The sequence below is a fragment of the Sus scrofa genome, chromosome 2, assembly GCF_000003025.6.
Source record: "Sus scrofa isolate TJ Tabasco breed Duroc chromosome 2, Sscrofa11.1, whole genome shotgun sequence".
NCBI lineage: Eukaryota > Metazoa > Chordata > Mammalia > Artiodactyla > Suidae > Sus > Sus scrofa.
The window spans coordinates 97859149-97883314 of NC_010444.4; the positions used below are offsets into that span (position 1 = coordinate 97859149).

At 36.0% G+C, this 24166-nt stretch overlaps 1 protein-coding gene across 5 annotated transcripts in view; it reads left to right on the top strand.

Annotated features, from left to right (window-relative positions):
* ADGRV1 (adhesion G protein-coupled receptor V1) overlaps positions 1–24166 on the top strand; it is a 574200-nt gene that overhangs the window by 155501 nt on the left and 394533 nt on the right. For all 5 annotated transcript variants that reach the window (XM_021085372.1, XM_021085373.1, XM_021085375.1 and 2 more), the window contains 11 exons: positions 710–1521; positions 4259–4468; positions 11201–11331; positions 12387–12486; positions 13425–13604; positions 14728–14891; positions 17805–17898; positions 20147–20225; positions 20330–20468; positions 21288–21429; positions 23116–23378. In XM_021085372.1, coding sequence (XP_020941031.1) covers positions 710–1521; positions 4259–4468; positions 11201–11331; positions 12387–12486; positions 13425–13604; positions 14728–14891; positions 17805–17898; positions 20147–20225; positions 20330–20468; positions 21288–21429; positions 23116–23378 — 2314 coding nt within the window. The remainder of the gene's footprint in view (positions 1–709; positions 1522–4258; positions 4469–11200; positions 11332–12386; positions 12487–13424; positions 13605–14727; positions 14892–17804; positions 17899–20146; positions 20226–20329; positions 20469–21287; positions 21430–23115; positions 23379–24166) is intronic.

Here is a 24166-nt window from a genome sequence, read left to right on the forward strand (position 1 = left end):
TTTGGTAGTTTTATATAATGTAAATTATTTTATATGTTATATTTATTATATGAATTATATCTATTAATATAAAGAGCTCATTATATTTTTCATACCTTTTATTAGTGAAATGGATTATATATCACTGGGCTTTCTAACCCCAGTAATTATTGCTTTAATCTATGATTTGTTTGAATTAAAACTTAAATACAAGTAGTTTCCAAGTTAAGAGATACTCAGATGCCACATGAAGTGGTTGATTTTCAGGTTCAATTTTTCTGCATTTCTTTTGTGAGGCAGCATACAGTTCACTGAGTTCCTTCAGAAATAGAAAATACTTGGTCTTGTGACCTTATGGCAAGTAATTACATTTCCTTGAAATGTGCTCATGTTGGTATCTTTGTTACTTTGTTTCTGCGAAATGTAGTCATGAAGATTGATTTTCTAATTCTACTTGAAAAGCTGAAATGGATATGATTTGCATATCTTGCAAGATATTTGCATAGCTTGGTTAAAAATAAGCATTGTTTGATTGAAAGCAAGCCAAGTTTCCTTACATGAGAAAGCAATGAAAGACACATGTAATTGAGAAACATGGTTGTGTTTGTACTATTATTTTATACATTAAAAAAAGAAAAGAGAAAACCACAGTTGGTATTCTCTTCTCTATGTAATCCACAGATTGCTTTGAGAGCTTAACCTGTCTTTTAATTGTCACTCCATGTTTTAGCGGAGGGCACTTTGGTCGGCTGTTACTGTTCTACAGTACTTCTGATATTGATGTAGTGGCTCTTGCCGTTGAGGAGGGTCAAGATTTACTGTCCTACTATGAATCGCCAATTCAAGGGGTCCCTGACCCATTTTGGAGAACTTGGGTGAACGTCTCTGCAATGGGGGAACCCCAGTACACTTGTGCCACCTTGTGCCTCAAAGAACACGCATGCTCAGCATTTTCCTTTCTCAGTGCTTCTGAAGGCCCCCAGTGTTTCTGGATGACATCATGGAGCAGGCCAACTGTTAACAACTCAGACTTCTGGACCTACAAGAAGAACATGACCAGGGTAGCGTCTCTTTTTAGTGGTCAGGCTGTGGCTGGTAGTGACTATGAGCCTGTGACAAGGCAATGGGCCATGATGCTGGAAGGCGATGAATTTGCAAATCTCACAGTTTCTATTCTTCCCGATGATGTCCCAGAGATGGATGAGAGTTTCCTGATTTCTCTCCTTGAAGTTCACCTCATGAACATCACAGCCAGTTTTAAAAATCAGCCAACCATAGGACAGCCAAATACTTCTACTGTTGTCATAGCGCTAAATGGTGATGCCTTTGGAGTATTTATGATCTACAGTATTAGTCCCAATACCTCGGAAAATGGCTCATATGTCCAAGTTCAGGAGCAGCCCCAAAGCACAGTGGAGATGATGATCCATAGGACAGGGGGCAGCTTAGGTCAGGTGACAGTTGAGTGGCGTGTTGTTGGTGGAACAGCTACTGAAGGTTTGGATTTTATAGGTGCTGGAGACATTTTGACTTTTGCTGAAGGTGAGTGATGCTTCTAAATGGATTTTGGTTTCCCGGGTAAAGTCATTATTGTCAGTTTTCATGATAATGTTCTCATGAATTCTTAACTGTATACATTCTTGCTAATATGTAAAATGAATGATGGTTTTAAAAAAAAAATTGAAGTTAGTTGCCCTGTTAATGGTTGACATGATATAGGCAGGCTGATAGTGTCTGCATGTATATCTTTTCAGTTTATTACAAAGAGAAGATTTGCAGCCAATGTGTGAGTTTTATCCTCTTTATGTGTGATAGAGAGCCTTTAAGGAAAGTTAGAGGCTCTCTAAAGCAAGTTTTAATTTTGTAAGTTATAAAATGAGCCATGTATCTACAAAAAAATATGTGGGTAAGAAGTACTGGTAGCTAGGAAAATGAATATTAACTGGGAAGCTTTTTCATATGCACTAGACAAATCAGCATAAACCTCCAAAGAAAATAATTTGTAAGTGTAAATAGTATAAACTTTGATGACTTCATTCATATTAAATTAAGCCTAGTGATAGATCAATTTATAATACTGTTCTTGGATGGGATCACTATTTTAAATTTTCACAAATAATGAAATTATAAAGAAGTTGGATGATAATTAAAATTAAGGTCAGATTCACTGATTCTTTTCCAGGTCTGGTTGAATCACCTAATATTTGAAAATTTCAAAAGTTCACATATTTAAAATAGTTTTCTTTGAGTAGAGGAAATGTGTCTTTACTGAGATCATTGTTTAAATCCAGATTTGGGCAGTTATACATTCTATATGGGTTTTCTTTTTTTTTTTCTTTTTAGGGCTGTACCCGCAGCATATGGAAGTTCTCAGGCTAGTGGTTGAATCAGCGTGGCAGCTGCCAGCCTATGCCACAGCCACAGCAACATGAGATCTGAGCTGTGTCTGCAACCTATATCATAGCTCATGGCAATGCCAGATTCTTAACCCACTGAGCGAGGCCACGGATTGAACCCACATACTCATGGGTACTAGTTGGGCTCATTGCCACTGAGCCACAATGGGAACTCCCTCCATATGGCTTTTTTTTTTAACATAGTGTTTTTCTGATTGAAAAGTAATGTATATTTGTAAAAACTTCAGGTTATGCAACAAAATGAAGAAAGTAAATGTTATTCACAGTTCCGTATCTTAGAGCAATTCAGTGCATCTTTTATTGTTTAACTTTTAATGCTTATGTACTTTTTTTGAAACTAATTGGGATCATGATGCATATGGATTATAATTTTTGAAACATCTAATAAGCATTATATTTTAGAGTAAATTTTTAAAATGGTACAAAACATTTCTAGGAGTTTCTGTTATGGCTCAGCGGGTTAATAACCTGACTAATATCCATGAGGATACTCAGTGGGTTAAGGATCTGGCATTGCCGTGAGCTGTGGCTTAGGTCACAGACCTGGCTCAGATCCCGAGTTGCTTTGGCTGTGGTGTAGGTCAGCAACTGCAGGTCTGATTCAACCCCTAGCTTGGGAACTTCCATATACGGCCCCGAAAAAAAAAAAAAAATTCTGTAGTGGTTATTTCCCAGCAAATGATTTTTGGAAACAGTGAAATGATGATATGCTTGATGCGGGTGGGGGTGTGTGGATAGGTTGGTAACTGGTAACACTTCTCCCAATTTCAAAGGAAATAATAAAAATTTAATGAGGAGGGAGCGGAGATGAAAATTTATAGTTAGATTTTTCCAGTGGCTTTGGTAACTACAAAGAAAATTATCCTATCATGTAATAGCATTGTATAAATAAGTATTACTTTGAATTATAACCTAAGTATCACACAAAGTGGACTATATTTTATAGTTAACTTAAATTCTCAGATAATATACAGTTTCTCCAGCCAGTCTTGACACTGAGTTGATAAAATATACCAGTGTTATGAGAACGTGCATTCACTTCCACTTTCTCCTTTTTCCTGCCTTTTCTCATCCTTTTAACCTCTTTCTAGAAGGTGACAAAGAATCAGATGAAAAGTACTGTAGGCTGCACAGCAGAAGCTGTGTTGGGTTTAGGGGTATTCAGCTAATGGGGTCCTAGACTAAATTGCAAAGTAGGTTACCTGGCCCTTGTTCCTGTCACGCATCCCTTTGAATCCCTCTCTGTCTCCTTTCTTTGTTGCACACATCTTGGACACTAGTATTGGATGTTGTCATCTCATCTGGCTCCCCAAAGACTTAACTCATTTTGGCAGGTTCTTTCACTCAGAATTTACTATCCTTTTCTGTTTCCCATTTTGACCACTCTTCCCAAAGTGTTCCTGGTCTTTGCGGGAAGTTTGGCCTTGATTACCTGAAAATCATTCACAGTAATACCAGAATTAGAATGCAGCTCCACTGCCTAGAGGGAGCTCTTTCTAAACGGAAGATGTTTTAGAACTTCTTCCCCTAGCTAGGTCACTGTACTTGGCTAAAGGTCAGGAAGTAAAACCATGATTTCTTGAAATAATAGTACCCTTTAACTCTCCATACTTCAAAATGTCTTTTTCCAAAGGCTGTCCATATTAATGAGATTTTACAGTGTTATATATGCAAAAGAGTGTACAGATTAACATGCAACATTTGCTTATAGTGGCAGTAATATTGCTTATGATACTGAACTATTATAATTCACTCATGTATTTTTACTAGACTTTTTTTGGGAAAGAGGTTATTTTGGACAACTTTGAAAATTCCCTGTTGATGATTTTCTTACTTGGTTTTATTCCATTAATTCTTTGTAGGTGAAACCAAAAAGATAGCCATCTTAACCATTTTGGATGATTTGGAACCAGAGGATGATGAAAGCATCATAGTTAGTTTAGTATACACGGATGGCGGAAGTAGAATTTTGCCCAGCTCCGACACTGTTAGAGTGAACATTTTGGCCAATGACAATGTTGCAGGCGTTGTTAGCTTTCAGACTGCTTCCAGATCTGTCATAGGTCATGAAGGTGGGTTCCTTTTTCTGTTGAGCACATTCATTCTTTTTTCCTTGGATGTCATTTTTTGCCTAGTCTTTTAAAGTTTCCCACTTTTAAAATTCTTTCATTATTTGGTCCAGCGGCGTATGTTAATGTACGTGGGGCTTATCTGGGAGAGCGCTGGATCGTGAACTGTTGAGCTAGATGTAGAGGCCTTGCAGATTGCTGTTGTGTCCTAGCTTGCCACTAGTGTGATTTTAAGGAAATGAGTCAAATCTAGGATGCTCAGCTTTTTCATCTGTTAAATGAGGGGAAATACCATTCCTCTTATAGGTTTCTGTGTGAGGATGAAGTGAACCAATAAATGTAACATGCTTCGCAGAGTTCTGGGCAATTAGCTTAAATGTGTTCAGTGGTAGGTGTTGATGTTAAATAGTGAAACATTGGCTCTCTGTTCAAAACAAACAAGAGTTTGTAATCAGTGAGTCAATTAACCTGGATTTGATGTATATATGTCTTATGAACAAAGTGCCAAACTAGAACAAACTGTAAAATGTCATTTTTTTCTCTTAAAAAAACAAAATTTCCTTGAATCTTAATATTTTACATCATATATAGGGTTTATACTTATAGGCTAAGTTTTAATTAGTTTAGAACATTATAGCAATATTTTTGACTTTGAAGAAGACTGAGATAAAACTGGTATTTATAGTCTACGTTTTACTATAACTTGTGTTTAAAATTTAAAAACAAATTGTACCTCAGAGAGTTAAGAAATGAAAAGGACCATGCATTTGGACTTGGGTTTTTACAGATGTGAAAACCAAGACAGAGAGAATAAATGACAGGATGAAGTCATATAGTTAATTAGTGGCTGTGCTGGAAACTGAATGCATTTTAGGGTGCATCACTTTTTACCTTAGTGTGCTCCCAAGTTGCAAGTTTATTTAACTTAATGCAAATGCCTGAGACATTTTCCCAACACTCTTTCCTTTTATGAATGGTTTACAATCTCATGTTGTCATAGCAGTAGCAAGTAAAAGTGACTAACAAATTGCTATAGGTCTCATCTAAAGACAGATCATTAACTCTTGGGAAATCATTTGTAGTATAAGTAAAAAGTTACTGCAGGAGGAGTTAATCTTCATAATAATGACAACAACAATAACATTTATTGAGTGTTTTCTGCATGCCAGACATTTCACATCCATTATTTCACTTAATTTTAACCATAGAAATATGAAGTGGGTGTGATGATACACACCAGATTTTCACGTAAGGAAACTGAATTTCAGAGGGACTATCTGGCGGGCACATAGTTATTCATGATGGAGCTTAGACCTAGTCTGAATCAGAAGCTTATGCCATAGGTTACCTTGTGAGAAGAAACTTTATTTCATTTGGACTTCTGTCTACTGCAGAACCTGATACTGTAGGAACTTTGGGTAAATATTTCAAGATTCGAGTTGGAAGAATAATGAGTTTGAGTAACCGTGTCCATGTGAGAGGAGGAAATTGGTGAGAGAACCTGATTCTATCTCAAGCTAGAGATGGAAATTGGATTTTTAGAGATAATAGTTGGAATCAGGAAAATTATTAAGATCCTTATGGATTGAAGAAGAAAAGCAAGTTATCAGTGTTGGAGTTGTGGGGACCACCGGGCCAGGGTGCTGGGAAAAGCAAAAGGCAAAGGGGAGAGGGGTAAAAAGGCTCTGCCAGGGAGGAGGGAAGAGACCTCAATAAGAATGTGTTTTCTTTAGTTATCACAAGACTGTAACCAGTATGTCTCCTACTAACATGGGCCGCAAGCATCTGGCATTGCCATGAGCTGTGGTGTAGGTCGCAGACATGGCTTGGATCTGGCATTGCTGTGGCTCTAGTGTAGGCTGGCAGCAATAGCTCCGATTAGACCCCTAGCCTGGGAACCTCCACATGCCGCGGATGTGGCCGTAAAAAGGCAAAAACAACAACAACAAAACAAACATGGGCAGCAAGCTGATTCAACTCCCAGATGGGCTAGAGGGAGCAGTGGTAACTGCAGAGAAATTTTAAAGGAGAGCTTGGGACGAAAAGCAAAAATCTAAGGGTAACAAAAGACAGGACTTAGAGGCCTTGGGGGCAGTGGTCCTCAAAGTTAGTCCTCAAGCTGATGCCTGCACATAAAGCATTTGCTTCTGGTTTGTGACAAGGTAAGTTCGAAAATGGAAATAATCTTTCTAGAGACTTTTATGGCAATCTCATTCTGCTGTGATATCCAAAAGTGATATCCATAGGCTTGTATTTTGCATGTGTTTTTTTTTTTTTGCCATTTAACTTACCTAGTCATTTATTTTATTGTGTATGTGCTTTTTTAAAAGTCAGTCTTTGATCAAGGAAAACAAAACAAAAGACAAAACCCCTTGTTCTTTACTGCTATAATTGTGAGAAGCACTACCTTGGGGGATATTCTGCTTATTGGCCATGAGAGCAAGGAAAGGAGAAAAATTGGAGAAAATAGATTAAAGTGAAGGGTATTTTGGACCTGTTTTTGTTTTGTTGAAGAAATACAGGGGAGAAAGTTGCATCCAAGAAGAGAGTAAGAGTGTTAGTGTCATGAAAGTTATAAATAAGTTCAGGCACAGAGAAGGGATTAGATTGAAGAGAGTGCTTAGAGCTAGACTAGGTGTGTTATTTTCAGCAATATGATGGGATTTTTCTTTTAAGACTACAAAAATATTTAGATGTCTAGGATCACTGCAGAAGAATTTTGACTGTAAAGCAGCTAGTGTCATAAAGGCATCTTATGAGAGTCTGGGTAATGGCGGTAGTGGTGGATTGGAGGCTCTGAAGAAACTCAGGCTCACATACTGAGCACCAAGTCATCTTGGAGAAACTGTAGACACTGGCACCTATGTTCTCTTTCGCCTGAACGGACCTAACCTGAAAACCAGATTGTGGTCTCTTTAGTTTCCAGCAGCTAAATGTCTACAGGAGAAGCCAAGAGGAAAAATGATTAGTTGCTACACATGTGGTCCAACTGTGTTACTGATTTAAGAATCTGCTTCATCATATCAATCTATGAGCATGAGTTTGGTACAGAAAGTAAAACAGTGAATTGCTATTATTAATTAGTACTCCTTAGACTTTTTTACGTTTTCTAAATAAAAATTGGGAGGAATTTTTCTTTTTCTTTTTTTTTTTTTTTAGTTTTCTTTCCCTGTCCTCCTAAACCTTTTCCTCAGTCTAATTTTGCTTTCTAAGAAACATGTCATATGTCAAGAACTTAGTATTTTGTGTGTGCATTCTTTATATCACTCTGAAATTGCATAGGCAAATGTTTATCAGGCATATGTTTACAAAAATGAATTAATGAAAAACTTGCTGGTGATTCTTCAAAGATAACTGCTAAACAAATAGCGTAAAACAAATAGTGCCTTCTGGGCTTTTAACAATGTTAACAATTGCTTTTGGCCTACTGTTGGAGTTTCCTTTATGTGATTAGATTTAAAATATGGACTATGCTGAAATTCTGGCTTTAGAATACATTTTCAGTTCATGGTGAGGAATCGCCTTAGTGTTTAACAATGTGTTGAATTTTGTAGAATCCCATTTCTACATTTTTATCCTAAAGCAATTGGACAATTTCCCAATGGTAAATATTACTTTCTTTCAAATGTGGTGGGCAGAATTTAGAAATATGAGACAATAGATTTTTACTGTGGTTGCAAACTATGTATAAACATGCCCTTTATAAATCTGTGTTCTACATGAGTCCATCACACAGCTCTGCAGCATCATAATCACTAATCATTAAATGACATTGGATTTAAAATTTTTCCTTTTCTCAGAGACAACATGTACCTTTTCTAGGCAAAGATCTGAACAATAAATCTGATTCTTTAAAAAAATATTTACCGAACTGCTGTATTAGAAATGCTGTACTTTTTTCCCTTAACTGTTCTTATTGACAGTTTGTGTTTCACATTATCCATTCCCCGGTAGTTGTTTTAAATCATTTTCTGTTATTTACAGAGCACAATCAATTTGGATGGTACTTATATACCATGTATATACATGAATCTATTAAAACATGTTTCCTATATTTTAGTTTTTCCATTTTTTTTTCCATCAACCATTTCCATTGTGGTTGATGGTTGTCTTTGTAAAAAGAATCCTGATTTGGCCACAAGTAGACACAACACTGGGTTATCAAAATGAATTTTATATTAATATTCTTATTTATGTTAGGCTAGACCTAGAACCCATATGCTAGATCTTTAGAGTTAAGATGTATCTCAAACTTGGGTTGGACTCTAGATTTCATACCAAGGTGGTCTTCTGAGAATTATTAGTCAGACTCTTTGGTAGGGGAGGGCCCATCTGGGCAAAAATCAGAATTCAGTGTGGTAAAATATATTATCTAAAAATTTTGCCTTCCCTCTCTAGGACCAACCCTTTTGTCCTTCCCTTACATTTAGAGGACTGAGCACTTGTTCCTAATTTTTTCTTTTTTCCTATATTCTTTGACTCCTCCTCTTGGTAGAAGCTAGCTTTCTGGTAGTTTTTTTTAAGAAGGCATCTTGAATGGGCCGGATTCTTAGCAGTCTGCCTTAAAGAGGCAGAGTCTGTACCTTTGTTTCGATTATTAGGAAAATCTTCACACTGTTTATTCTGTTGACATGGTTTTCAGTAGGATTATCAGATTATGAATTTAAGGAATACTTGGTTTACTTTTTATGTGTTTTTGTGTGTTGTGCTTCAAATTGTGTTTTTTTGCATATTTTCTTGCAAGTTACATGGTAACGTGTTACATTTTCAAAGGCAATATTAGCTGGTATTAGACTGCGTATTTTTATGTATAATAAGTTTGTAGTAAGATTTTACTTTTTGCTCTGCTTAACATTTCATTTTTAGTTTTACCCTTAATGGTGTATTTATTCCCAAATCTCTTTGTACCATCTTACAACTATAATTTTTTTTATTGTGATGTTTATAGGTTCTCCTTAAACATGGGTTTTTATTGACCTACATTTCTTTTGCCACATGTGTTCTCATTAAATTTTTAGTACTTGATCAAACTTCCATAATTTTTTTTGAAGTGTTACTAAGTTTTGTGATTTTTTAAAAAATTTGAAAACCATGACACTGTATACCTTTTTATTTACGTCACTAGACAACAGTGCAGATGAAACGGCTTAGTAACTCCAGGGTTGTTGCGTGGCTTTTAGTAATAAACCCTTGAGAAATTCTGCATGGTGATCAATAGACTCCAGGATTTCGTTGTAATGCCTCTGTTTTATTCACATGAGCTATGCAAGTAAAGCAATTTAAAATGATATGGCATTTATGGCTGATTATACCCATTCTTTCAATATATCCTAACCTTTGGACACTGATTTGTAATAGCTGTTCCTATATGTTAAAAAAAAAAAAAAATCCAAGTCATAGCCTACTAATGTAATAGCGATTAAATTTTTTTTTGTATTGAAACATTTAAAAATGTATACACTAAATAATTATTTATTTTATTTAGAAGTTTTTCTGTTGTTTTGCTTTCTTATATTTTCTGCTGTCCCCAGATAATTTATTTTATTAAAGTTATCTGTGCTTAAATTTAGTATAACATTTTTATTTTGTTTTTAATAATTAAAATTAAGATAATCTCTAAATTTATATTTTAATTTAGAAGACCTTTCCATTAGAAATAATTGCTTAATTTTATCATCTTCAAAAAATAAAATAAATTGATAGTTAAAAAATATTTGGAAAGGAATTTTATATTGTTTTATTTCTATTCTCATTTAAAAATGTCACAAGTATTTATTTGGATAGCTAAGTAAAAGTGCTATTTTTTAGTGAATATACATGGATGTCAACTATATATCTCTGCTATAAAATTTGAATAAGGATGTGTTTTTAAAATTCTTTTAAACATCAGTTCATTCATCTTTTTATAACTTTTTTAAATAATATAGTTTATTTGTATACCTTAACTTGTATTTATCTTAAAACTTTTGAATTTAGCATATTTTCAGCAAGTCAAGTGCCCATCAGCAATACTCCCTATGAGCTTACTTTCCTCAGTTTAGAGGAAATGACTACTATGATTTTATTCAATTTTACAAAGTATTACATGAGGATAAAATCCAGGAATGGAAAGTATCTAAAATGATTCAATTATCCAGGAAGGATAACTGTAGCTCTGGTGAAGTTAGAGAGGTTGATGTACACATTTGACATCTTTCCTTTGCATTTCTTTTTATAAAACAAAATCATTGATGATATATGTAAGTTACCATTTAAAGAAATGTGATTTTCAGGTATTTGCAAGCATTTTTATGCTTGCATTGTGTAAAATCACATTGCATACCAGTGTAAGGAATTTGTGTCCTTTTGAGAAGTGAAGAAAGAATTTACTTGTGTTATTACTAGTTTTGACCATGAGGACTCAGTTATTTAATTTACAGAACATTTTTGTTCTGGGGCATGTTTTGGAGTGAACAGAAGTTTGTGTTTTCCATTTTAGTGTGTGCTTTTGTAACTTTTGCATATTGACCTTCTGTTGTTCTACTAAATGGAAGTATTTAGAAGTGGGATAAACAATAATGTGTTGATAAGCAGTAAGCATGTATAAAGATTCTAGGAAATTACAAACAACAGTTTTGTAATGTTCTTGGAAAAGGTGCTATAATAGTTGCATGTTTGGGATTTGGGTTTTGTTGACTTCAGATGTCAACTTCATTTTACCTTAAACATTCATCAATCTGTACATTTCACTTGCAGGAGAAATTTTACAATTCCATGTGATAAGAACACCCCCTGGTCGAGGAAATGTTACTGTTAACTGGAAAATTACTGGGAAACACCTAGAACTCAATTTTGCTAACTTTACTGGACAGCTCTTCTTTCCTGAGGTAATACCACCAAGAAAAGCTTTACCACACGTATCTGGAAGAAACCATGTATTGTGAGGAAAATGGGAAAACTGATTATGTAATTCAGGGATTAATAGAGATTGATGATGGAGCTACTTGGTTAGAAACCTAAAAGAAGAACATTCCTCAAATAGAGAATTTCTAAGGCTTAGGAAGGGGTTTATTTTTCTATATGCACTTGAATCTCCTTTAAGGAGATAGAAAATGCTGACTTTGTATTTGAGGCAAGCCCTCTTGATGCTTTCCTGCCCTCCTGCTGTGGGTGTCAACAGTGTTATTCTGAAGATGGTGAAGTACTGCCGCCCCTCTTCTACTCTTCACTGCCTTGGAACTGTAAGTGCTCTTGGAACTTCAGATGTTTCATTGCTATGGAACAGCAAATACAGGTCTAGAAACAAATGCCTTTTTTTATCTCTTTACACAGTATCTTCTTTGAGGTTGCATTTAAAGGCTCTGCCTGAATAGTTTGAAAGAAATTAATTGGTGGAAAATAACTGTATAAAAACAGTTCTTGGACAGAAAATTTAGCACTACTTTGTAGTAAACTCTGTCATCTCTTCTCCATACTCAGTATGAATTCTTGTTTAATAACATGTTCAATTCTTTTTCTCTTCATTTCACTGCCTCAGTACTAAGCCAAAGCCCTATAACTTTCTGCTTTGTGTACTGCATTTGACTTCTAATAACTGGTTTCTGTAAACACGCCTTCTTTTTCATACCGGTGTTTCTTCCATTCACCACTGCTATAGAAAGCTTTCCAAAGTACTGCTTTGTCTGAAATTTTCAGTAGTGCTGCATTGCTCATTAAATAAGATCTACATTCATTAGCTCAGCACTTAAAATCCCCCTTGGTTGTTCCCTATCTACTTTAAGCCTGGTTTCCTATGAGTCAACAGTTTTTTATTTACTTTTAAGCCACAGAACACTTTAAGTAAAAAATATATTTGGATGCACAATTTATAAGACCAATAAAAGCAGGAGATAGTTTGTGTACAAAGACAGTAGAGGGATGAGTTTCTTTCTGTCTGACATAGGGGTCGTTGAATAAAACACTATTTGTGCATTTGTTGGACGACAACATTCCTGAGGAGAAAGAAGTGTACCAGGTCATTCTGTATGATGTCAGGACACAAGGTAATGCAGAATTTAATTAAATTATTTTCTGAAAAAATAATAGTTGTTATCTCTGTATTTAACAATTAGATACATACTGATTTTTAAAATGGTATGGTTATTTTATTTTTTTTTTTTTTTTTTTTTTTTTTTTTTTGTCTTTTGTCTTTTTGTTGTTGTTGTTGTTGCTATTTCTTGGGCCGCTCCCACGGCATATGGAGGTTCCCAGGCTAGGGGTCCAATCGGAGCTGTAGCCACCGGCCTACGCCAGGGCCACAGCAACGCGGGTTCCGAGCCGCGTCTGCAACCTACACCACAGCTCACGGCAACGCCGGATCGTTAACCCACTGAGCAAGGGCAGGGACCGAACCCGCAACCTCATTGTTCCTAGTCGGATTCGTTAACCACTGCGCCACGACGGGAACTCCCTGGTATGGTTATTTTAAATATCGTCTGTCTCATTAAAATTTAGAGCCAAAAAAAAATCAATTCAGAATGAAAATACTTATCTCTATGGATTCAGTTAAAACCCCTAATTTTTTTCTCAATAGTTCCTATGGAATAAAACATATTTCCAAAGGTAGAATTTTTCTGAAATTAATTGTATACTAACAGATAAATTTGGATTCTGGATCAGTTATATGGATAAAACAGATTTAATCATTTGGGCAAATTATCTAAGTCATTTCCACAGTTTCTACTCAACTTCTGTAATTCAGATGACCGGTATAGCAGATAAGGATGATAATAATCAAGCAAAAAATATTCATGATTTGCTATAGAAGAAGAAAACTAAAAGATAGGTTCTGTTTGTCAACCCTCAGATTTCTGTTAGAGAAGTAACAGTAACAACTTTTTGGTTACTGTTTCAGGGAAACAGTGAATGGGGTTCTATTTTAAGTATTTAGAAGGTAATGTCAAATCACTGCAAGATTTCTTATGGTCCCTGACACTCCTAGGAGTTGCACCAGCAGGAACTGCTCTGCTCGATGCTCAAGGATTTGCAGCTGTTCTGACTGTGGAAGCCAGTGATGAACCACATGGAGTTTTAAATTTTGCTCTTTCATCAAGATTTGTTTTGCTACAAGAGGCTAACATGACAGTTCAGCTTTTCATCAACAGAGAATTTGGATCTCTAGGTTTGTGTTAACTCTAGAAGGAATGGAGTTTCCTCCAGATGCTTTTAAAATATTCTATTGGATTCCAGTTATAAGTGATATCATATGATATTTGTCTTTGTCTTTCTGGCTCATTTCACTCAGTATGAGATTCTCTAGTTCCATCCATGTTGCTGCAAATGGCATTATGTCATTCTTTTTTATGGCTGAGTAGTATTCCATTGTGTATATATACCACATCTTCCGAATTCAATCCTCTGTCGATGGACATTTGGGTTGTTTCCATGTCCTGGCTATTGTGAATAGAGCTGCAATGAACATGCGGGTGTCTCTTTTAAGTAGAGTTGTGTCCGGATCGGGAACTTGGGCTTATCAGACACAACTTAGAATAGATTTACAAGGAGATCCTCCTGAATAACATTGAGAACTTTGTCGAGATACTCATGTTGCAACAGAAGAAAGGGGGGGGGGATGTAATTGTAATGTATACATGTAAGGATAACCTGACCCCCTTGCTGTACAGTGGGAAAATAAAAAAAATTAAAAAAAAAATATTCTCTTGGAATGGATGCAAGGCATTGGGAAAATAAATCAGGGACAGGAAAAAAATTGTTAATTCAGGACAGGACTTTATAACTTTATTTCTGAAAGATTAGAGAACTATTTAGTGTTACAGGATACTGTATAACAAACAATTGTAAAATCTCAGCAGCATATGATGACAGGCTGGCTCTTGGTCCTCTGACTGAGGCTGGGCTTGGCCAGGTATGACTGTTCCATATGTACCTCATTCTTTTCCTGGCAGCAGCAGAGGTACAAGAAAGCAAGCAAAAACATGTCAGGCCCCTTACGGTCTAGGCTCAGAAGAAGCACATCATCCCTCTTACTTTGTCCTAGCAGCCAAAATAAGTGAGATGGTCAAATTCAAAGTCTGGAGATAGGGCAGAAAGCAGTATGCCTTGGCCAAAGTGCAACATAACTGAGCCATTACATGGTAAAGGCCAAGGACATAGGAAGCGGTGAGGAATTGGGGTTAGTCATATAGCTGCTATAGGTGCTTTTAGGAAAGTTAAAAAGTTCGTGAGCAGATATCATATTTCAACTATAAATAATTATAAAATCTTTTCCCATCCAATTCAATTAGGAGCCATTAATGTCACATATACCACAGTTCCTGGAATGTTGAGGCCAAAGAACCAAACGGAAGGAAACCTAGCTGACCCAGATGTTGACTTTGTCCCAGTATTTGGCTTTCTGATTTTAGAAGAAGGGCAGACAGCAGCAGCCATCAACATTACTATACTTGAGGTAAAACGCTTATTTTGTTGTTGTTCCTGTATTAAACCTGAATAACCAGATAAAAAGTAGAAATTGGTTAAATACTCTGGTGCCTTTAAGTCAGTTTATTTCTTTTTGTGACTTTTTAAAAACCATACAGGGGATTCTGTTCTTGTCTAGATAGGCTGCTCTGCTGAGTATTTTCATATAGAAACATTTTGTGATAAAGAAAATTTCCTTAAGGCATTCTCCTTTAACATGACATTGGCCTATGAGATTTTTAAGGAACTTTTTGAATTCTCCAAAGGATTCATTGTATTAGCAAAGCCCTGTAGGTCAGTGTCCTAGTTGTTAGGACTGGTTCAATCTCACCGTCTGTTGGTATAAAATGTGATTTTGGTTGAACTTAAAAGTAATCGTTGGTGACCAAAATTGCATTTTAGATGGTTGTTCATATTGTGGAATCTTGTGCTGTTTGGGGATTTGATGTTTCAACTATGTAAATTCATTTCTAAAAGTGTTATGAAAATAGTATGTCTGTGGAAGGTAGGCGATGGTGTGGTGGGGAAGGAGAAAGAAAGAGAGTGAATATTGCCTTAGAAAAATAATTTCCTTTTTGTTTGTTTGTTTGTTTTTGGTCTTTTTTGCCATTTCTTGGGCCACACCCATGGCATATGGAGGTTCCCAGGCTAGGGGTCTAATCGGAGCCACAGCAACTCGAGATCTGAGCCGCGTCTGCAACCTACACCACAGCTCACGGCAACGCCGGATGGTTAACCCACTGAGCAAGGGCAGGGATTGAACCCACAACCTCATGGTTCCTAGTCAGATTCCTTAACCACCGTGCCACGATGGGAACTCCAGAAAAATAATTTTCAATTACTATATATTTTGGTCGTTCTGTTTTTAAAATTATATTTTTCAGTGGTTTTTTACTTTTAAAAATTATATGTACTATACAGCATCTACCATCTGAAGTCAGTAGTTCTTTGTTTATTCCCATGGCACTATGACCTAATATAATAGTATGAGAACTCTGAAGGTGTAAGATGAAAGGTAACACTGTGTCAGTACATGACACAGCACAAGATTTGTTTGTTTGCTTTTTTTTTGCTTTTTAGGCGCACACCCTCAACATGTGGAAGTTCCCAGGCTAGGGGTTGAATCAGAGGTACAGCTGCCAGCCTACACCACAACCACAGCAACTCGGGATCTGAGTCGCATCTGCGTTCTACATCATAGCTTACCGCAGTGCCAGATCCTTATCCCGCTGAGTGAGGCCAGGGATCGAACCTGCATCCTCATGGATCCTAGTCAGCTTTGTTAATCACTGAGCCATGAAGGGAACTCCCACAGCATAAGATTTGATAAAACTTTTTTTTTTTTTTTTAGATTCCATGTATAAGTTGTACCATGCAGTATTTGTCTTCCTTTGTCTGGCTTATTTCACTTAGCATAATGCCATCAATGTTTATCCAGGTTGTCAAAAATGGCACGATTTCCTTCTTTCTTGAGGCTCTATATTCCACTTTATATACATACCACATATTCTTCATCCATTCATTCATTGACAGACACTTAGGTTGTTTCTGTATCTTGGCTATTGTGAATGATACTGCAGTTATCAGACTGCAGATACCTTTTTGATATCCTGTGTTCATTTCCTTTGGATAAACACCCAGGTGTGGGATTGCTGGATATTTTTAACTTTCTGAGGAACTTTCATGTTGTTTTTCACAGTGGCTGTACCAATTTACATTCCCACCAGCAGTGTGTAATGGTTCCCTTGCTCACTTATCTGTTGGCTTTTCTGTAGAAGCCAGTCTAACAGGTGTGAGATGAAATCTCATTGTGGTTTTGATGTGCATTTCTATGATGATTAGTGATGTTGAGCATTTTTTTTATGTCCAGGTTGGCCATTTGTATATCTTCCTTGGAAATTTTCTATTCTGTTCCTCTGCATTTTAAATCAGATTATTTATTGTTTTGCTATTGAGTTGCATGCCTTTTAAAATATACTTTGGATATATATATCATTTTCAAATATTGTCTCCTGTTCCATAGGTTGCCTTTTGTTGATGTTTTCTTTTACTTTTCTTCTTCTTTTTTTGTCTTTTTGTCTTTTTAGGGCTGCATCCACGGCATGTGGAGGTTCCCAGGCTAGTGGTCTAATCAGAGCTGCAGCCGCCAGCCTATGCCACAACCATAGGAACGTCAGATCTGAACCGCATCTGTGACCTACATCATAGCTCATGGCAATGCTGGATCCTTAAGTCACTGAACGAGGCCAGGATTTGAACTCGCAACCTCATAGTTCCTAGTCGGATTCACTTCCACTGCGCCATGACTGGAACTCCTGTTGATGTTTTCTTTTGCTCTGCGGAAGCTTTTCAGTTTAATATAGTCCCACTAGTTTATTTTTGATTTTGTTGCTTTGGCTGTCAAATCCAAAAAAGTCATCGCCAAGACATATGTATTTTTTTCTTTTTTTTTTTTTGTTTTTTTTTTGTCTTTTTTGTTGTTGTTGTTGTTGTTGTTGCTATTTCTTGGGCCGCTCCCGCGGCATATGGAGGTTCCCAGGCTAGGGGTTGAATCAGAGCTGTAGCCACCAGCCTACGCCAGAGCCACAGCAACGCGGGATCCGAGCCGCGTCTGCAACCTACACCACAGCTCACGGCAACGCCGGATCGTTAACCCACTGGGCAAGGGCAGGGACAGAACCCGCAACCTCATGGTTCCTAGTCGGATTCGTTAACCACTGCGCCACGACGGGAACTCCTGTATTTTTTTCTGATTTAAATTTTTTCTACTCTGTGTTTGCAATTTTATATTTTCCATGCATTGTTTAAGTATATATATTTATAAGATAAAGAAAACAACTTAGGAAAGATGATTAATTTGAGAGCATAATTATAGAAAATTTAATGGCTGTAATTTTTGCAGGACGATATACCAGAACTAGAAGAATATTTTCTCGTGAATTTAACTTATGTGGAGCTTATCATGGCTCCTTCTACTTCATTTCCTCCTAGACTAGGTATGATGGACTTTTTTGTTGGTTTGTTTCTATTTACTCTCTGCAAATGAAGTAAAGTTTCATTTTCTAGTCAGAGTAATCGTTGTGAAGTTTGTTAATCTCAGCTATATGTTAAACTATGGTGGGCTTCTAGATTTATTTTAATTTAGAGACCATCATCTACTGTAGTTTTGTACATTGGACAGTGTAAAGATGTTTAAGAATTATTGTCTGATGCTTTTAAAACATTACAACTCTTTTATAACCACATTTGTAATCTTCAGAATAGAATTAGTTCTTAAGAAGGGAATTTCCTTTTAAAATTTAATTTGTTGTTTTCATTAGATCTCCATACTACCAGATGCTTTTATTTTCTCTTAAATTAAACAGAGATTTTGTTTGTTTTTCTGTTGTGTTCTCTATTCCTTTTTTGACTTTTTATCTCTTTCTTTTCATGCTTTAGAAAAGACTCAGTTAATACATTACAGACTGAAAGGTAAAACTTGAACCTTAGTACAAAATTTATGTAGATTACTTTAAAAGGATGTATTCCTGTTATTAAAACACAGACTCCTATTTATGATTTAGATGTTTGATATTGGAAATTTTGTCTGAAACTTTTAGGTATGATGGCCTAGTTGGGGGGGGCGGTGAATAGCATTGAGGTATCCTGCTCCCCATCCCTTGATTAGAAGGTGCTCAGGGCAGAGAGGAAATTAGTCTGGCTTAAAGGAGAAGAAGCACAGCCAAGAGCGGTAGCCTAAGGAATACGTGTTCCTCATTCACTTCAGAGGCTCAAAATGCTAACTTTGAAAATAGGGAAAAGGAATAAACAGTTTTTAATATGTTATTATTATTTGAAAAGTTTCTACTTTGTTTTGCAAAGCAAATATGTGATTCCAGTGACTAAGCTGTTTACATCAAGCAATTATTACAAGGTAATTATTGCTTGTACTAAGACAACTAACAGAGTATATCACATTTCCTTATGCTCAGATTAGAGGTAATTTGATTAGTTTACCTTTTGATAGGGGCTTTCTAATGCCCCCACATTTTTTTTTTTTGTCTTTTCTAGGGCTGCTCCCATAGCATATGGAGGTTCCCAGGCTGGGGGTCTAATCGGAGCTGTAGCCACTGGCCTATGCTAGAGCCATAGCAACTCGGGATCTGAGCCGCATTTTGACCTACACCACCGCTCACGGCAAGGCTGGGTCCTTAACCCACTGAGCGCGGCCAGGGATCGAACCCGCAACCTCATGGTTCCTAGTCGGATTTGTTAACCACTGCACCATGACAGGAACTCCTAATGCCCCCATATTAAATGCTTTGTATATTAGTACCATTATCCCTTATGTTTTCCTAGTTTGCAGATGAAGGAGCTTAGGCTAAGAGACACTAGGTAGCATGCCAAAGTCACACAGCTAGGACACTGTGGAGCTGACCTACTGCTCTGTAGCCTCTAGTTTGATGGGCACAAATCCTGATTTTATATTCTTTCCTCAACACTGTCTAGCCTCTTCACTCAGGGAGGATTCTCTTCTTAACCCTTCTTCACCCAGGCAGCTGTTATAAGTATTCTAGAGTAAGCTGGAGCCTCTAACATTTAAAAGATAAAGGACAAACTTATTAAAAAACAGAACAAAGAGTAAGGGTTTTGAATAATGGATATAGGTAATATACTGAAATTGGTAGAATACAGAATATAAAGGCTTAAGAGAAATTTACTTTAAGCTTAATCTTTATTCTGCCTAACCTTCCCCCGTATTTCCCACCTGTCTCAGCCTGTTCATAACCCTATCTCTCACTCTCTCTTTTGCACACCTGTATTTTTCTCTGCAGCATTTCCTGCTTTACTCGTCCCATTTTTTTTCTTCCTCTTTCTACTCCTTGTGACTATCCCCATTTTTCTTTCCTCTTGACATGTATTAAAATAATAGAAATATGGAAAAAATAAAAATCATTAAAATTAAAAAGAAATTTACTGATTACCTTTAAAATATAGAAATAAAACCATAACTTCATTTGCTTCTTTTATACTGTTTGGAGTTGATTAAATTTGTTTAAGTCAGTGGTTCCTGTTATCAAAAAGTTTCCTTGTTCAAATGTTATGAACATTTACGTGTTATTCTCTTAAACATGTTTTGAATATGTCAACAGTTTCTCTGTACTGGGAACTGTTAATACCAAAGATATGATCTTTAAATTCTGTATCAGATAGTTCTCTTTTAAATCACTTATGTTTATTTTAAAATGTCTTCATTTTTTTCAGATTCAGAGGGCTTGACTGCGCAAATTATTATTGATGCCAATGATGGTGCTCGAGGCATAATTGAGTGGCAACATAGCAGGTAAACCCAAGGCTGTGTGAGAGTCCTATTTTGAGTTTCTGATTCTTTACTCTCTAATGAATAAAAACTTACGAGGAAAAATGAATGTATCTTCTTTATTATAGGTTTGAAGTAAATGAAACCCAAGGAAGTTTAACATTGGTGGCCCAGAGGAGCAGAGGGGCTCTTGGCCAGGTTTCCTTGTTTGTGTATGCGCAGAATTTGGAAGCACAGCTGGGGCTGGATTACATCTTTACCCCAATGGTGAGTTCAATGAGAGTTATAGTGACTTAGTGAATAAATTAATTTTTCCCCCTTTTTACAGCTGCATCTCTGGCATGTGGAAGTTCCTGGGCTTGGGATCTAATTGTAGGTACATCTGAGGCCTAAACCACAGCCATGGCAATGTCGGATCCCAGTTGCATCTGTGACCTACGCTGCAGCTTGAGGCAGTGTTGGGTCCTTAACCCATTGAGCCACAACAGAAACTCCTAAATTAATCTTAAAAGAATAAACTACTATATAGTTCACAGTTAACTAGGGCAAAAGATTTCCACATGGTGGAATAGCTCTCTTCACTATTTTAGTAAAATATATAAATTGAATTTTCAGAACTGTTATAAAGATTATTCTGTATATCATTTCATTCAATCGTTACTTATTGAACTATTTGATATTCACTTTTTTATTTCAATATTCGATACTAGAGAACAAAAGTTACTGTGTTAAAGAATTTATATCATTAGATGACCTTCTCAGAGTGTTTCTTACACTCCTTGAAAATGTTAACTCTTTTATTTCTTTAATTTGCTGAAACATCTTCAGTGTTTGAAAGTGCTTTTTATTTTGTCTGTTCATGCCTTACACTAGTCAAATGTTAATTTTCTTTTCTTACTACACAACTTTTACTTTTAAACTTAATATTGTTAATCTAAATAAAAAGATCATGCAAAAAATAAGGAAAAATTCCTGTAAATAGCTCATTTCATATTCACAACTAAATTGTACATGTTGCCAAACATTTTATAAAAACTCAAAGTGTATTAAAATATAATACAAGTCTACTTTGACTTTTTTGACCAGATTCTTCATTTTGCTGATGGAGAAAGGTATAAAAACATTGACATCATGATTCTTGATGATGACATTCCAGAAGGAGCTGAAACATTTCAGCTGATTTTAACAAATCCTTCTCCTGGACTGGAGCTTGGGGAGAATATAATGGGTAATTGATGGTTTCTTACACACTTGATCACTCCTTCTGTTTTGCTAATACAGAGGCAATTGTAAAGGCTTAGAGAGACTTTTTGATGGTTTTCAGTGCTTAGAATGAAAAATATTTTAAGTTAAGCATTTTAGAATTCCATGTCAGTGTAACAGTGCTTCTAGCCTATACCTAGTTGTCTGTGAGTATATGAGTGTGTGTGTGTAAAACCAAAAAGTAGGTTGGTAGCAAAAATTATTATTACTAAGTTATTTCTGCAATTATTGTACAATTTATTTGATTTCTAAATGTCTTTCCTCTGGTATTTGAGTTCTGCTCTGATTTCCTGTTTAGCAGTAGAGGGCATGACAAATTAGCTGTTTTTACTGTCATCTAATAGAGTATTTTCACATAGAATTGAAATAAATTGATACTTCAGACAGATTGTGGGGGCCATAATTATTTGGTTGGAACAGTTTGACATTATTAGGAAAATGAACATTCTAGTTCACTGCTTAATAGTTATCATGCTGACAGCTTAGAGAAGGTACAAAAAAGGAGACAGAAGAGGAAACCTCATAGAAATATAGAACTTCAGGATTGGAAGAGCTCTGCAAAAGGACACTTACTTCAGTTCCTTTGGTGATAAATAAGTGGATTTAAAAGACTTAAGTGTTGACAGACTCTGTAGCTTCTTTTTTTTAGATAATGGCCAAGAGTTCTTTGGGATTTCTTTAATTTCACTAACTTTTATATCCCTAAATTATTGACCTTTATGAAAAAAAATCTGTTTGTAATAAAAAAAGAATTTTGATTAACCAAGAACTGGTTTTACTTTTATTGCCATATTGATAAAATTAAGTGACATTTCTGAGGCTGCCGAATTTTTTCTTGAGGCTCTGGCCATTGTTTCAAAGTCAAGGAGTATGTTGAAAATATACTTTTTTTTGTTTGTTTTTGTGTAACACAGTGGGCTGTATGTAAAGGGTTGTAGGAGTAGACACAGTGGGTTGGTTAAGAGACTTTAACCTATAAGCAACAGAAAACCCAATTCAAACTGACTTAAATGGAAGTAATTTGTTGGCTCATTTAATCTAAGGGTCGAGAGACCTGTAGCTTAAGATGAGAAAGGACTGGGACTTAACCATGTCACCAAAGACCCTATTAGTTTCTGTCTCTTCTCCTTCCTTGAGGAGTATTTGCCTCCTCCCAAGGTTAATGTTACTTGTTTTCACAAGACAGTTACCAGCATTCTTCTACATTCCATAAGAGGAAAGACAGAGTATTCAAAATTAAGCATTCCTAAAAAGTCCAGATATAATTTGGATTGGAATTATGTAGGTTCCACGCCCACTACTGTGAGTAGGAGGAAATAATATGTTGTTTGACTCTTTATGCTTGTAATTTGCTATTTTAAAATATTAAAAAAAATCCTTAGGACAGTAAATACTAGGTAATTTCTTAAACCAGGCCTCATTAATTGACCTTTATACTATTTCCAAACTTTGATGAAGTTTCAATGAATATCCTTGTATATACATTTTTGTGTATATGGGCAATTAAAATATCTGTTGAGTACAATGGATATTGTGCAAAAAGGATACCAACTACCTTCTCTAGTACCTACACTCCAAAGTGTCTGTATAAAGTGTTTAACCACATCCTCACCAGCAATTTCTTTGGTCTTTAACATTTTTAATTTGACAGCCTTCATCACCATCCTTGCTAATGATGATGGCCCTGGAATTCTATCATTTAACAACAGTGAGCACTTTTTCCTGCAAGAACCAACAGCTCTCTACATCCAGCAGAGTGTGGCAGTATTGTACATTGTTCGGGAACCTGCACAAGGACTGTTTGGAACTGTGACTGTTCAGTTCATTGTGACAGAAGTGAATTCTTCAGTGGAGTCTAAAGATCTTACTCCTTCCAAAGGATATATTGTTTTAGAAGAAGGTGTTCATTTCAAGGTACAATACGAACCTTTGATGAGAATGAGTGATTAATATTTGTAAAATATTTTTCTCTTTGAGGAGCACCCTAGATCCTAGAAAGAAAAAAAGTACAGCTTAGGTAATAGGTAACGATATGATTAGGTGTTCCTATCATGGCTCAGTGGTAACAACCCCAACTAGTATCCATGAGGATGTGCGTTCAATCCCTGGCTTTGTTCAGTGGGTTAAGAATCCGGCATTGCTGTGAGCTGTGTTGTTGGTCATAGATGTGGCTTGGATCCCATGTTGCTGTGGGTGTGATGTAGGCCAGCAGCTATAGCTCCTATTCAGTCTAGCATGGGAACATCCATATGCTGTGGTTGAGGCTCTAAAAAGACCAAAAAAAAAAAAATTAGAGTGTCATGTGAAAGTGCCGTAGTGCTGCATTGTTTGCATAGAATGTTACTAGAGAAATTTGTCCCATAAATTGATGAGTAGAATGTGGAAGTAATAAAAAAAACATGCATATTGCTGTTTTAAATGTTAAGTATATTTAAATGGCATACATTACTTTGCATTGTCTCTAAATCATATAACTAAAAGAAATACCAAGCCATTTACTGCACTCATTAAAACAGTCAGTTTTTCTTTTACCACATTTTTATTAAACAAAATAGAAATGCTTCCTTTAGACTGCTTGTTTAAGAAGTAAGTATCCTTTGTGAATAGAAATAACTTATTTCAGGAAAAATGTTAGACTTCGAACTGATCATAAATGTGAACTTGCAGAAATTTACCTTCTGAAACTTATTTTTATGTATATT